Genomic DNA, 13588 nt, shown 5'->3' on the forward strand with positions numbered 1-13588 from the left:
AAATTGACATAATGTATATTGCAAATAAGATGATCTGTTTTAGTTATCTGTATTCATATATAGCCCAAAATCACAATCACATTGCCTCAATGGGCTTTACAATCTGTGCAGTGAACAACATCCTCTGTCCTTAGACCCCCTATTTGAGTGAGGAAAGACTTGCCATGTTGACGAAAAAAAAAACCCTTTTAATGGGGGGAAAAATACAAAAAATAAAGAAGATGGAAGAAACCTTAGGAAGAGCCACAGAGGAGGAATCCCTCTCCCAGGATGGACAGACATGCAATAGATGTCGCATGAACAGAAAAGAACAACAAAATCACAGTTTACAAGTTGCATTGACAGAATATCTGATACAAATATACACTGATTAGCCACAACATCAAAACCCCTGACAGGTGATGTGAATAACATTGATCATCTCATCACAATGCTATGTTCTGCTGGGAAACCTTGGGTGTTGGCATTCATAGGAATGCTGCTTGACACGCACCACCCATCCAAACACTGTTGTGGACCAAGTACACCCCCTCATCACAACAACACTCCCTAATGGCAGTGGCCCCCCAGCAGGACAATGTGCCCTGACACACCGCAAACACTGCTCAGGAACAGCTCGAGGAACACAATAAAGGGCCTCCAAATTCTGTTCTGTTTTGGCTGCACAAGGGGAACCTTCACATATATATAAGGCAGGTGGTCATAATGTTATGCCTGATCGGTGTATATGTGAAATGTGTGGATCCAGGAGACAACTGAGCAGGCCTTGGCATCGCCAAGTGGTGCCCGAGCCACACAAACTCCTCTCCACCATGGTGACCTGGAAGAGGGCAGGCCACACAAGATTATTAGCAGTGAAACAGAAAAGAACAGAGTGAAGAGGCATCAACTTTTACAGTAATACAGATATAAGGAGATAGTAAAACAGAGGAGAGCAATGATCATGCGGAGCCCTGGGTATGACAATCCATAAGCATCAATATGTGAGGCAGCAGGAGCCAGGAGAGGTAGATGGTCCCAGGGGCCCGTGGACCATCAGAAGGGAGCCTGAGTGAAAAGAGAGGAGGAGGAGGAGGAGGAGGAGGAGAAAGAGGAGGAGAAAGAGGAGGAGGAGGAAGCAATGGAGAGTGAGAGAGTGACACAGCTTGCAGCTTGTGGGGACAGAAAACGAAAACAAAAGTTAGAGAAATACAGTGTTAATCAGAATAAGCAGATTGTGTCTTGTCAGCAGGACAATGTAAATTTTAATACTATAGGTAACTCATTGAGACTGAGACCAACCCACTGAAGAAGCTAGCAATCGAAGTTAAGGACTAATTAAAGGCTTAGTCAAAGAAGTAAGTTTTGAGTTTAGATTTAAAGGCGTCAATAGAGCCAGATTGTCTGATGTCATCTGGGAGGTTATTCCAGAGGAAGGGGGCATGATTGGAGAAAGCCCTGCAGCCAGCTGACTTCTTCTTAACCCTGGGAACCATCAGGAGTCCTGAATTTTGAGAGCGTAATGCACAAGGTGAAATATATGGTATAATGAGATCTGACATGTATGACGGGGCAAGGCCGTGTACAGTTTTGTATGTCATCAGCAGCACCTTATGGTCTGATCTTATATGAATTGGGAGCCAATGCAGTGAGGCTAGGATTGGTGTAATATGATCAAATATTCTTGTACGTGTTAAGACTCTAGCTGCAGCATTCTGAACCATCTGAAGACTTTTTGTGCTCTCATGCGGGAGACCCGAAAATAAGGCCTTACAAAGTCACATTCAGTCATGACTTTTCTGACAAACCTCATGGACTTTGAGGGGAATTTCACATAGGTCAGTGAGAGCGCTCTACCCAGGCACTTCACATCAACGCAGCTTCCATTATTTTCTATTTTTTTATTTCAAATTATGTACTTGTAATCATATTATTGTTCTCCTGTTTACTACATATGCTATATTTCACTTAAAAAATCTGGGTAGTCCTGCTATAGAGCCCTGCAGAAAAACTACTTTTTTATGTGAACAGTAGGGGAATATGCAAACTTGTCAGATTTTTATTGGTTATTATACACATTTACTTCATATAAATCACCTCTTGGATTCCCCTTGCAATGAAATGGTGAGGCTGCTATTGTCTGTCCCTCACTGTATACATTTTTGTGTTAGTTGTTTTAAGGGGTGATACATCTTACCAATGCCTAAATGCCTTGCCTAAAGGGCCACTAATCAGACTGGCTAGATATTCCACTATTTAGCTGTTTGGGGGTCACCTAGTGGGTGATAGGGGTCAGCCCAAAAGCTTGTTTGTCAAATCACATAGGTGCAAATCCCAGGAGGACAAGAGCCTATAAAGAAAATATGAATTCACTCGGGTTAGTGAACTAGTCTGAATATGTGGATATGTATAAGTCTCAGTTTTAATGCTTTACTGACAGAGTAAAATAATATATTGTAGTTTATAAAGTTATAAGAAGGCGTCCTTTCTTCTCCGCTATATGCTTTACCTCCAGGTGTGTTTATTGACCTGTAGCTATATGAAGCCTCCATTGTGCAAACTAATATAGGCTGTATTATAAGAGAGAAAATGTATACATAAAACTACTCCCTCTCCTCTCTCCCCCTCTCCTCTTGAAAAAAATAAAAAGATATAAAGAATATGACTTGGAGATGAATCTTTGATCTTTGAGTGGCCTATTTCAGAGAATTTCAGCCAAACCACAACCTGGCTATCTTTGGTTCCTCTACAAGGACTTTGGAGTTTCTGTATAGTATGCAAATCGCTCTGCGCCTAGCAATGGTGGTTGCTGAGAAACTCTGGAAGTCTACCAACCCGCCCTGCATTAAACATTGGCTTAATGATATCTTGTCTGTTATACAAATACAGAGGCTCTTTTGTTTCTTGGCTCAGTGTCACATTACTCCACACCCTTAGAGACTCTAACCTGCCTGGCTGCTTGAACAAGTTAACTACTCAGGACCAAGAGTACAGTGAATAAATTAATTGTGTTAATATTGTGGCCATATCCATGAGAGGCTATTTATGTTACTGTGCAACTGGCAGCCTTTTTTGTTTGTATCTTATTGTCTTATTCTGTTTTGTCTGTGTTCGGCTGTTGCAAAAAAGTGTAAATAAAATATATATATATATATATATATATATATATATATAAATATATCATCATCATCATCAAGAAATATTATACACAACGCTTATTTCCATCTTCACTATGCTTATAGAAAAAGACAAAATAGTCAAAGTGATTAGCTAGAGGCTTTTATTAGTCGTAGCAACACATACTAGAAATATTACAATATATGAGAGCATACAGTACTGTCACTTCCTTCTCCTTTTCACTGCAATCAATCACCACGTTTGCTTCCAGCCACCTGTCCCTTCATAGACCAGATTAGAGGTCTCAGAGGTCAGGTTAGCTGTTGTATGGTGGGACTGGACCTTGCTGGGGGTCATGAAACCAAGTAAGGTTCATGGGAGTCAGAGACAGGTTTGGGAGGATACTGCCCTTCATCAAAGGTCAGTACATCACTATGGTTCTATCAAAAATACTGTGACTGTAGTTTTGCCTGCAGAACAAGAACTAGTGTTCACAGAAGTCTATCATTTCTTGTGGAACAGAGCAACCCATAAACTCAACAATGTGTTGGCATCAATTCATAAGCCTGGAATGATCATAGTTCCTTGTTGCTGTAAGAAGTAATCTGTCTGGCTAATGCAACATCTTCATTTTCTATACATTTTATTTGACGTAATGTAGGATAAAGATAATAGACTGTTAGTAATAATTATAATAATGTAATGAATTGTGGTGGTGGATGACAGATCTATTACCACTGGATACTTGCCAGCTGGCTATTAACATCTGGAAGTGCTTAAAGTTGATAGGGGCAAGGTAACATGCGTCATAATTATATTTCATTAGAATAAGTGTTAGGGTTACATAGGGGGTATTTTTCTGAAGTACATCTGGTCATTCAGAAGTGTAAATAACCCTGTGTGAATACACTGCGAATTTGAAATAGTGTTGTCACCATATCCTGTCCAATCTGGAGATCTATAGATCAGTAACAATATCAGGTCACTCAGTGTGTATGCTGTAATTTTACTCTTAATTATTATACATTCCAAAAAGATTTTTATGACATATTGTGCTTGTGACTGTCTGCATCACATTAATACAATAATTTGAGTTGAGTTTTAAGTGGCTTTCCATTACAAGAGTTTTGGTTTGGTTTGACAAGAGTAACAATCCAAGCAGTTGCTGCTTTGCTTAATGGCAAAAACAACAAAATTGAACAAAAATGAAAACAGGAAAAAAAATAAAATAAAAATGTGCTTTTCTGCTGACACATAGGTAAACAAATTTCTCTTAGACAAGAAAAAAAGACAATAAAAACAAATACCGCCTCCTAATGGTCATATTACCAGTCATAATTGGTCAAATTTTGCTTTAGTGAAAGGTCAGAAGTAATTTAACATGGCAGTATAATAGGTTTATGTGCACACAGTAAGGAAGAAGCCATACATGACCAAAGCCTTACTACAGTTACATGTAGAGTAAAAGCATTTAAAGAGTTCAAATTACACTAATTTCCAGGTTCATACTTTTATGTGGGGGTCCTAGTAGAATAGGTTCTCATACTTTAATAAAAAAAAATTAAAAATTAAATTAAAAATTTTCTCATATGGTGAATTGCTTTAGAACCCCTTTGCACAGTGTGTCTTGTTTTAGCTACAGAGTAAGACATCTCACCTCTGTTCAATCTTTGATGAGAGTTGCTACAGGCTGTAGCCAATCAGAGGCAGAGTAGGGCGGGTCATGCCGAGCAAGGTAGTGTGATCCAAAATAAAGCAGCTACAGCAGGTAAGTATGGCTGCGGTACAGCTGTATATATCCTATAATATATATAAATATATATATTTATATAACTCCTGTTACATAGTGATGAACTAAAGTTACGGAAGTAAAGGATCAACTCCAAACTAGGCATTTGTGGGACAGAGTAACTCCCTTTGTTGTGGGCTTTGGGCTTTTTCAGTTTGCAGACCTTTTAGATGCACAAAATGCTGCATTACACAATAAAGGAAAGGCTAAAACCCAAAAAGCATAATATGACCTCTTTAAAGTTCACTTTCAAACATGCATTATAGTGTACAATTATGAAAGAGCCTTTGGCAGCCAGACAGGGCTGTAGTATAAACATGACGAAAGCTATAAGGCAGCTGATTTGGTATAGATTGGTGTAGGGATGATAATTAGCATCACCCTGGTTCCCTCGCCTTTGAGATTCTTGAATTAGATTTTGGATTATCGCCGCAAATAAGCACTAGCTTTTGATACTCACACGTTTTGTTCAGCAAGATATTCTTCACAGATGAGCACCACTTTCATGATTTTCGAAGCTTAAATTAAATTGCTATAAGTAAAACATACATTGCCGTCACCACCACTATGCATCTTACTACACAATTACTATACATGTTTTCTATAAACCGATCAATCAACAAATGTAAAGTGAGAGTTAGAATAGTTTGTGACTTAAGTCGGCCTGTAAAGACGGACAAGTGAGTGGATGATGGATGTTCGTTGTGATGATGTGTAATGTCCCTGACAACCTGTATAGTCTCATTTAGCCACTTGTTAGCAACTGCTATTTTTAAGACACGCAAACACTTTATAATTCAATTGTGGAACATTTAATGATGTATTTTATATAGTAGAACAAAACGTGCATATATCTTAAGCCTGTGGTAACCACAGACTATTTTAGGGATCTAACCAAAAACTCCATCAAAAAACTTATTGACCTTGAGATGAGGGAACCGGGAATGCAAAAATGCTAACTGATTTCCAGGTTTTAGGACTCATTATTACACCACTATTACTTTGTTCACCGTGGAACCAGCCTTTCATGCTATGCTAGGCTCAATGACTTAACAGTTGTTTTGATATGAGAAGTACAGAAATGTATATAGTATATGTCTATTAACATTTTAGGTGGTTAAAATACATCTCGCTGTCGGTGCCGTTTAGCAGTACAATGCTCTGCTTCCCTGCAGATGCTCCACACAGAGGGAGCAGTCATCTACTGCAGGTAATACACTGACAAGGGATAAGTACCTCATACAACCCCACATCAAAAGACCCGAACTATCACTTTAAGTAGCTGGACTAGCTACAGTGCACAGAATGTGCATACAAATTAGCAACTTTATTGCTTGGTCATTTTATGAATACTAATTGAGTATGCACACACAGGATATTCTAGTGATTAATTATTTAATGTTAAGTAATTCATAATTCATTTTTTTCCCCTAATACCTAATCCTTGGTGCTATGGTGCAAATAACAACACAGATGTTACATTTTATAAAATCCTAATTAATAATCAATTATTGGTTACTGTATAGCTGACTCTTGATTAGAGACATTCCTGAAACGTGGCATCCATACTACAATCCAAATAAGGCTAAATGAAACATGACAACATAATGAGACATAACTTAAGCAAATAACTCATACTATAAAAACTGAAAGCCCATTTTATTCACCAAATCAGAACATACCAGCCAAGGGTTCTGACAGGTTTTGAGAAAGTGAACTTGAACTGACAAATGAGCTTTGAGAAGGTGCAATGAGGAATAAGGAGCATTTGCGATATTAGGGCAAAATGGCACAGACAGTAAACATGCTGTGTCAAAAGACTTACTGTATTATTCTCACTGAATAAAACAAAGTTAAACCCACACATCCTAACTTAATTAGAGGAAGAGACCCATTCTGGGGATGTTTAAGACTTAGTGGGAAGTTGGAGGATGGAGCATGTCTAGCCCTCCTTTGCTGTGACACGTGGCTCAGCCAGTGAGCTGTGGATGATGCTGCTGATGGACTCCACTCCCTCTCCTTCCAGGAAGGTGCGGTGGTCTCCCTCAATGACTTGGACTGACACCTTGCCATCACATACCTGAAGAAAGACACAACTGTCAGACAGAACTTTTTGAACTATAGAGAGATCAAAAGATTAGTTTTTCACACATTGATATGCATGTTATATGCAGTTAAATAGGGGATGTAATAAAATAAAATAATTTGTAGACACTCAGAGACCAACTCTTTTGACAGACGCTTTGGAAAGAGTTCATCCTCCTGGGTCTCAGCAGGAATAAGCTTTTTCTGAGTCTCTCTGTGCTTCTTACTTGTGGCTACAGAGGCATTTGCTTGAGCAGAGAAGTGTTGATTTAGTCGACTGTTGAGGTGGTGAGGATCCTTCAAAATACCTTTGGTTCACACCTTCTGGTATATAATACTGTAGGGATCCAATTCAGGATCTCTACAGTACTAGAGATACTGGACTAGTACTCCAGGAATCAAGACACAGAAGGAGGTGTTTTGTCCCAGGTCCATCAATCAAGCAGCCAGTCTAGTGGAGATTAAGGTATTGAAAGCTGAAGTTTATAAAGGCTCTGGTGAGGGCTACTGTGTGATTCTGTGAGCCTTGGGTGCATGGATGAAAGAACTCAGAAGCTAAATGGTTAGGGCAGGTGTTAAAACACAGACCAAGGCACAGTCATCAGCGAGTGCTGTTGCCATTAGCTGTACTTGGGCTGCATTGGTCTTTGGGTGGGTAGTGCGTGTCAAGTGGCATTCACATGAATGCCAGGACCCAAGGTTTCCCAGCAGAACATTGCATTGTAACAAGATGATCGAAGTTAATCACCTCACCCATTAGTCCCTTTAATGTTGTGGATGATCAGTAAATGTGATGTATGTGTTTTTCTGTGTGCATGTGTGTCAGTTAGGTATAGCTCATTAACCGACTCAAGGCACATATGATAAGAGAGCAAGGAATACCAAAAGACCTAGACTCTCAAAATACCACTAAAATGTCAATTCCATTACTTGTAGTAATAAACATAAAGTTAGTGCAGCTAACTTCCAGTTTGTTACTTGCCGAAGGGACCAGTGCAAAAGTAAACAGAACTACGGGCAGTTTTCCAGTTTTTTACCCTTCCATTCCTTCACTTTTAACTGGATGACCTCTGATATGTAAATTCAGGTGAGTTTAAAATGGACTCAACTTAAAATGCTTTTAAAATAATTTGGCAAAATACCTTACTTAATGTACACTTAATACCAAATACCAATATAGCTTACACTTCATCAATATAAAATATATAAAAATCAATATATATATTTAGATGGCCCTTTTTTAGGTGGCTAAAATATGTCATCTACTGTAGGGATACTGACTAGGGATAAGTACGTCATACAACCCCACATCAAAAGATGCAAACTATCCCTTTGGACTAGCTAAAGTGCACAGAATGTCCACACAAATTGGCTACTTGAATATTGCTTGGTCATTTTTAAAATAATTTGGCAAAATATCTTAACTCAAGGTCTTGAAGCTTGCACAAATGTGTGTAAGTATAGTTAGGTATGGTACCTCGTTGAGTTTGTAGTCAGCTCCCAGGTTTTGTTCATAATCACTGCTGGTTTTGGCACGCAGAAGTGTCACATTGCCATGGTATTTTGTTACAGGCACATAGCCATCAGCAGCCTTCAGCTTATAGTAGAAGGTGGTGGCTGCGAAGTGCAGTAAGTCTCGGCTGATGTTCTTGTGGCTGGAGGTGATTAGGTCCACCGCAATGTTGACGCGGGCTACCAGGTCCGACAGTGGGAGAAGAGTCTCCAGAAGCTGCAAAATAAGGAGGAAAATAAGAGATTTGGGAGGAGACCCCTAAAGGAATTTACGTGTTGACGCAAAATATAGTGATCAACTGGACTACAGAACAGTATATAAAAAAGGAGGTTTACACATGATGTCACACACCAAGTAATGTCTACCACGTCCTGTCTATGCAAATTCGGTGATGAATGACCCTTCATTATCCTAATTTTTGTTTTATTTTGTCATTATATTTTTGTGCCGTGCCATAGCACAAGGGAGATCTGGCCAAAATGATCAAATTCTAAATTAAAGTAGTCCTTTTGATGTAATGAACACGATACTCCTCTTTTCTCCCATGGCCAAAAATAAATTATTGCAGCTGGAGATGTAAAACATGCCAGATCAGGTATGCCACACAAGTCCAATCAAGCATTTCATTATTTCAGTGTTCATTAGAAAATGACAGAATTCATTTGCGTATCTCAATAACTAAATCAGAGCTTGAAAAGGCACAACTCTTCTAATTTTAGATGTACAAGTAATATCACCCAATTTTGTAAAATATACAAACAAATGTGTGGTGAATCATGTGACCACATATAAGGCTGCAACTAGCACATGAGACCATGTAGTAATTCATCCTTCATAAAGCACAAAGTACAAAAGCTGTTCCTGCTGATGACATTCAAAGTGAATACATTGAATTATCATTGTTTTCTAAGAGTTTTCCCTTAAACTTAAGACTAGATCCAGGTAAAGATTAAAGTTGATTACAAAGCTTTTAGCCTTTAAGAGAGCTCCTTAGGTGAAAATCTGTTAGGAGTAGGAGGGAGGACTTTAAAGGACCTTAGGAGTTTTTTAGGCAGAGGAGAAACTAGTGGAAAGACAAAGAGATAGGAGAAATCTTACTATAAAGCAAGAAATCTCTGTCTGTCGAGAACTATTCATTCGATTTACTTCATACTTGGTAGGTTTGTGGCTGATGACCCAAGGAAGTGCAGTGTGGAATTTGGTACAATTTAGACAATAAGAGATTGGTGTGTGTTCAAAATGTAGTGATATTCAGACCACTGCTTTGTGCCAGAGTGGTGGGAGTGGAGGCTGGGGGTTGGTATGGAGTGAGTCTCATCCAGTATGTGACAGAGCTACAAGCATGTTTCTGTTTTCATCAAAAAATGTCATGCTATTATTACTGTAGTCAACCATAGAATGTGTAGAGCTCGGTTTGCTACGGAATACACTGCCTGGCCAAAAAAAGTCATCACCTGGATTTAAAACTAAGCAAATAGGTAAGAGCCTTCCATTGGATAATTACTGCAGAGATTAATATGTTTCAGCTGGCAACAAGTTATTTAACCCTAACTGCAGTGAGTAGCTTCTCATTTTTTAAGCATGTCAGAAGACATATCTTGTGCTTGTGGAAAAGATGCTATTCCTTTTAGGAAGGTTCAAATTATTGGCCTGCATCAAGCAAAGAAAACATCTAAGGAGATTGCTGTAACTACTAAAATTGGGTCAACAACTGTCCAACACATTATTAAAACCTGGAAGGATAGTGGTGAACCATCATCTTCGAGGACAAAATGTGGTCGGAAAAAAAGCTTGAATGATCGTGATCGGAGATCACTTAAACGTTTGGTGAAATCAAATCATTAAAAATCAACAGTAGAGCTCAGGGCTATGTTTAATAATGAATGTGCAGAGAACTCAAGGGATTAGGACTAAACAGCTGCATAGCCTTAAGAAAACCATGTGAGGCTAATCGAAGAAAAAGGCTTCAATTTGTCAGGCAGCATAAAGGTTGGACTCTGGAGCAATGGAAAAAGGCGGTGGTCTCAGAAATGTGAGTCCAGATATACTCTGTTCGAGAGTGATAGGTGCATCAGGGTAAGAAGAGAGGCATGATGCACCTGTAGTATAAAATAGCCATATAACCATAAGTAAGTAGTTAGTGGTTAATGACAACTGATGATAAGTACTGAGATGTTAAAGAATCTAATCAAAATGTGAAGGAACTACTGTATTGTGTTAACCTGGAGGGAAATGTAACCACAAATGTAAGAGTGAAATAATGTAACCAAATATATCACACTTTTATTACTTTTAAAAAAATGCAGTAAGAAGAGTGATCAAAGCTAATGGGATATATTCAGAGGGAAACTTGTTTTTAAAAAAGCTAAGACCAGAGTCACTGAGAGCTAATGGTGTATTCTGAGGAAAGTACCTGTTTTTTGTTTTTTTTAATAACCAAACTCAGAGAGTGGAAGCTATTGGTGTCAGGAACGGCAGGGCACGGGCAGGTGCTTCGGAAAAATACCCGTGTCAGCAGAAGTGAGGAAGAGTAAGGATTGGTTGAGACCAAGAGGCCATGGAAGGACACTCCCAGTGTTAAGGCTTAAAAGAAGACATCAAATGTATTAGATCAGATCAGTTGTTCATGGACATTGTCTGTGTATGATCTCAGCTCTTACCGCCGGCAGTAAAAGCTCTACTGCACTCAGCTTTGAGGAGTCTTGGTGATTTTGGACTCCTGCTTTTTGAAAAAACCTTCTGACAATCCAAGACTCGAGAAAAGTCGTTACACGACACACCAATCATGCCTAGTGCCTACCGTACAAGCCTGTGGGGGCAGTGTTATGATCTGGGGTTGCTTCAGTTGGTCAGGTCTAGGTTCAGCAACATTATGTGCCCAAAAAATTAGGTCAGCTGACTACCTGAATATACTGAATGACCAGGTTTTTACCATCAGTGGATTTTGTTGTGATTTTGTCTTTTCTGATGGCATGGGCATATTCCAAGATGACAATGCCACGATTCATCGGGCTCAAATTGTGAAAGAGTAGTTCAGGGAGCATGAGACATCATTTTCACACATGGATTGGCCACCACAGAGTCCAGAGCTTAACCTCATTGAGAATCTTGGGATGTGCTGCAGAAGACTTTATCAATCAATCAATCAATCAATCAAAGCTTTATTGTCATTAAGCTGTACCTACAAAAGTAGTGCAGCAAAAATGAGATTGCGTTTCTCCAGGAACACAATAAATAAATACACACAATATATTACTATAATAATTTAAAACTAAAACTATGACTAAGGCTCATGAAGTGCAGTAGTGCGCATGCTCCAGATCAGCAGTTCAGCAATCTAACAGCTTGTGAAAGGAAGCTGTAGATTAGTCTGATTGTTTGGCCTTTTAGACTCAGGAACTGTTTTCCTGATGGGAGCAGTTCGAAGAATGTGTGGAGAGGGTGGGAGGGGCTCCTGCAGTGGCTTAGGAAGAGTTCTTGGACAGAGGGGAGGGAAACTCCAATGACCCTTTCAGCTCCTCTAACTATTCTCTACAGGGCTTTTTTGTCTGACATACTGCAGCTGGAGTACCATGTCGAGATACAATATGTCAGAACGCTCTCCACCACACCACTATAGCAGGTCCTGAGGACGCTGATGGGGAGAGGCTTGTTTCAGCTTCCTCAGAAAGTACAGTCTCTGCTGGGCCCGTTTTGTGATCCCTGAGGTGTTCTGATTCCAGCTTAGGTCCTGTGAGATCTGCACTCCGAGAAACTTGATGTTCTCCACTCTCTCCACTGTGCGGCCACTGATGCTGAGAGGAGCATACTCGGGCTGTGACCTCCGGAAGTTGATAATCATCTCCTTCGTTGTGTCCGCATTGAGCACCAGATCATTTTATCAACCCTCTAGGTGTTTAACTTCTTCTCTGTACATTGATTCCTCATTTCTATGAATGAGTCCCACCACTGTGGTGTCATCCGCGAACTTGATGATCTGGTTCCCCTTGTGTCTGGATGCACAGTCGTGTGTTAGCAGTGTAAACAACAATGGACTGAGTGAGGAGATCCAGCGCTCATCGTGTTGGAGGTGTTATTTCCGACACGGACAGACTGAGGTCTCTCCGTCAGAAAGTCCCAGATCCAGAGACGTGGCGGTGTTCAGGCCGGAGGGGGAGTTTCTCCATTAGTCTCTGGGGGATGATGGTATTCAATGCTGAGCTGAAATCAATGTACAGGATTCTGGCGTAGGTGTCTTTCTTGTCCAGATGGGTGATGACTGAGTGCAAAGTGGTGGATATTGCATCCTCTGTGGAGCGGTTGGGACGATAAGCAAACTGGCATGGGTCATGTAATGCAGGGGGGCTGGCTGTGATGTGTGGTTTGACAAGCCGCTCAAAACACTTCATCACAATTGGTGTTAGTGCGATGGGGCGGTAGTTGTTCAGACAGGATACAACTGATTTCTTTGCTACTGGTAAGATAGGTGCATCAGGTGGATGTTTTGAAGTAGGTGCAGAGCGCAGAGCGCAGACCTGGCTGAGTGGACAGCAGTCATATCCCCCACCCTGAAGGCTGCATCTTGGGCTGTCAGCAGCGAGCGCACCTCTGTAGTAATCCAGGTCTTCGGTTGCCACGTGCAGGGAAGGTCTTAATTACAGTGACATCCTCTGTGCACTTTGCAATGTAGCTGGTTACCACCTCAGCCTACTCTTCAATGTCTATCTTTAATTTTTCTTTTGTCTAACTTTACGCAGCGGCCCAACCCTTCCATCATCAATACAAGATCTTGGCGAAAAATCAATGCAACTCTGAACAGAAATAAATGTTGTGACATTGCATAAACTTATCAGAATCTTAGAGCGTGTGACTTTTTTTTGGCTGGGCAGTGTAGCTAGTTACTGAAACAATGCTTGTTGATTGCTATCCATGCTAATAATGTTAATCATGCTGAAACCAACAGCGCCTGGTAGCGATGGTAAAACGTCCAACTATTAAGCACAGACCATTCTCGATTTGAGAAAGAATGTTAATTGTGGGAGTGGGACTTTTTCCATTCAGTATGCTCAGCAGCGTTTAGTTAACCTGCCTCCCCAGGTTGGTGGAGGTGAACTCTTTCTCAAAAA

General features: G+C 40.1%; 1 protein-coding gene across 2 annotated transcripts in view; it reads right to left on the minus strand.

Moving 5' to 3' along the window:
- Nucleotides 1-3242: 3242 nt before the first annotated feature.
- The window catches only part of fasn (fatty acid synthase), a 127146-nt gene continuing 116800 nt past the window's right edge, over nt 3243-13588 (minus strand). For both annotated transcript variants that reach the window (XM_084341495.1, XM_084341494.1), the window contains exons 41-42: nt 8448-8699; nt 3243-6965 (exon numbers count right to left, since the gene is read on the minus strand). In XM_084341495.1, coding sequence (XP_084197621.1) covers nt 6828-6965; nt 8448-8699 — 390 coding nt within the window. In that variant the 3' untranslated portion in view covers nt 3243-6827. The remainder of the gene's footprint in view (nt 6966-8447; nt 8700-13588) is intronic.

Source organism: Pagrus pagrus (assembly GCF_965226575.1).
Source record: "Pagrus pagrus genome assembly, chromosome: 21".
NCBI classification, from domain to species: Eukaryota; Metazoa; Chordata; class Actinopteri; order Spariformes; family Sparidae; genus Pagrus; species Pagrus pagrus.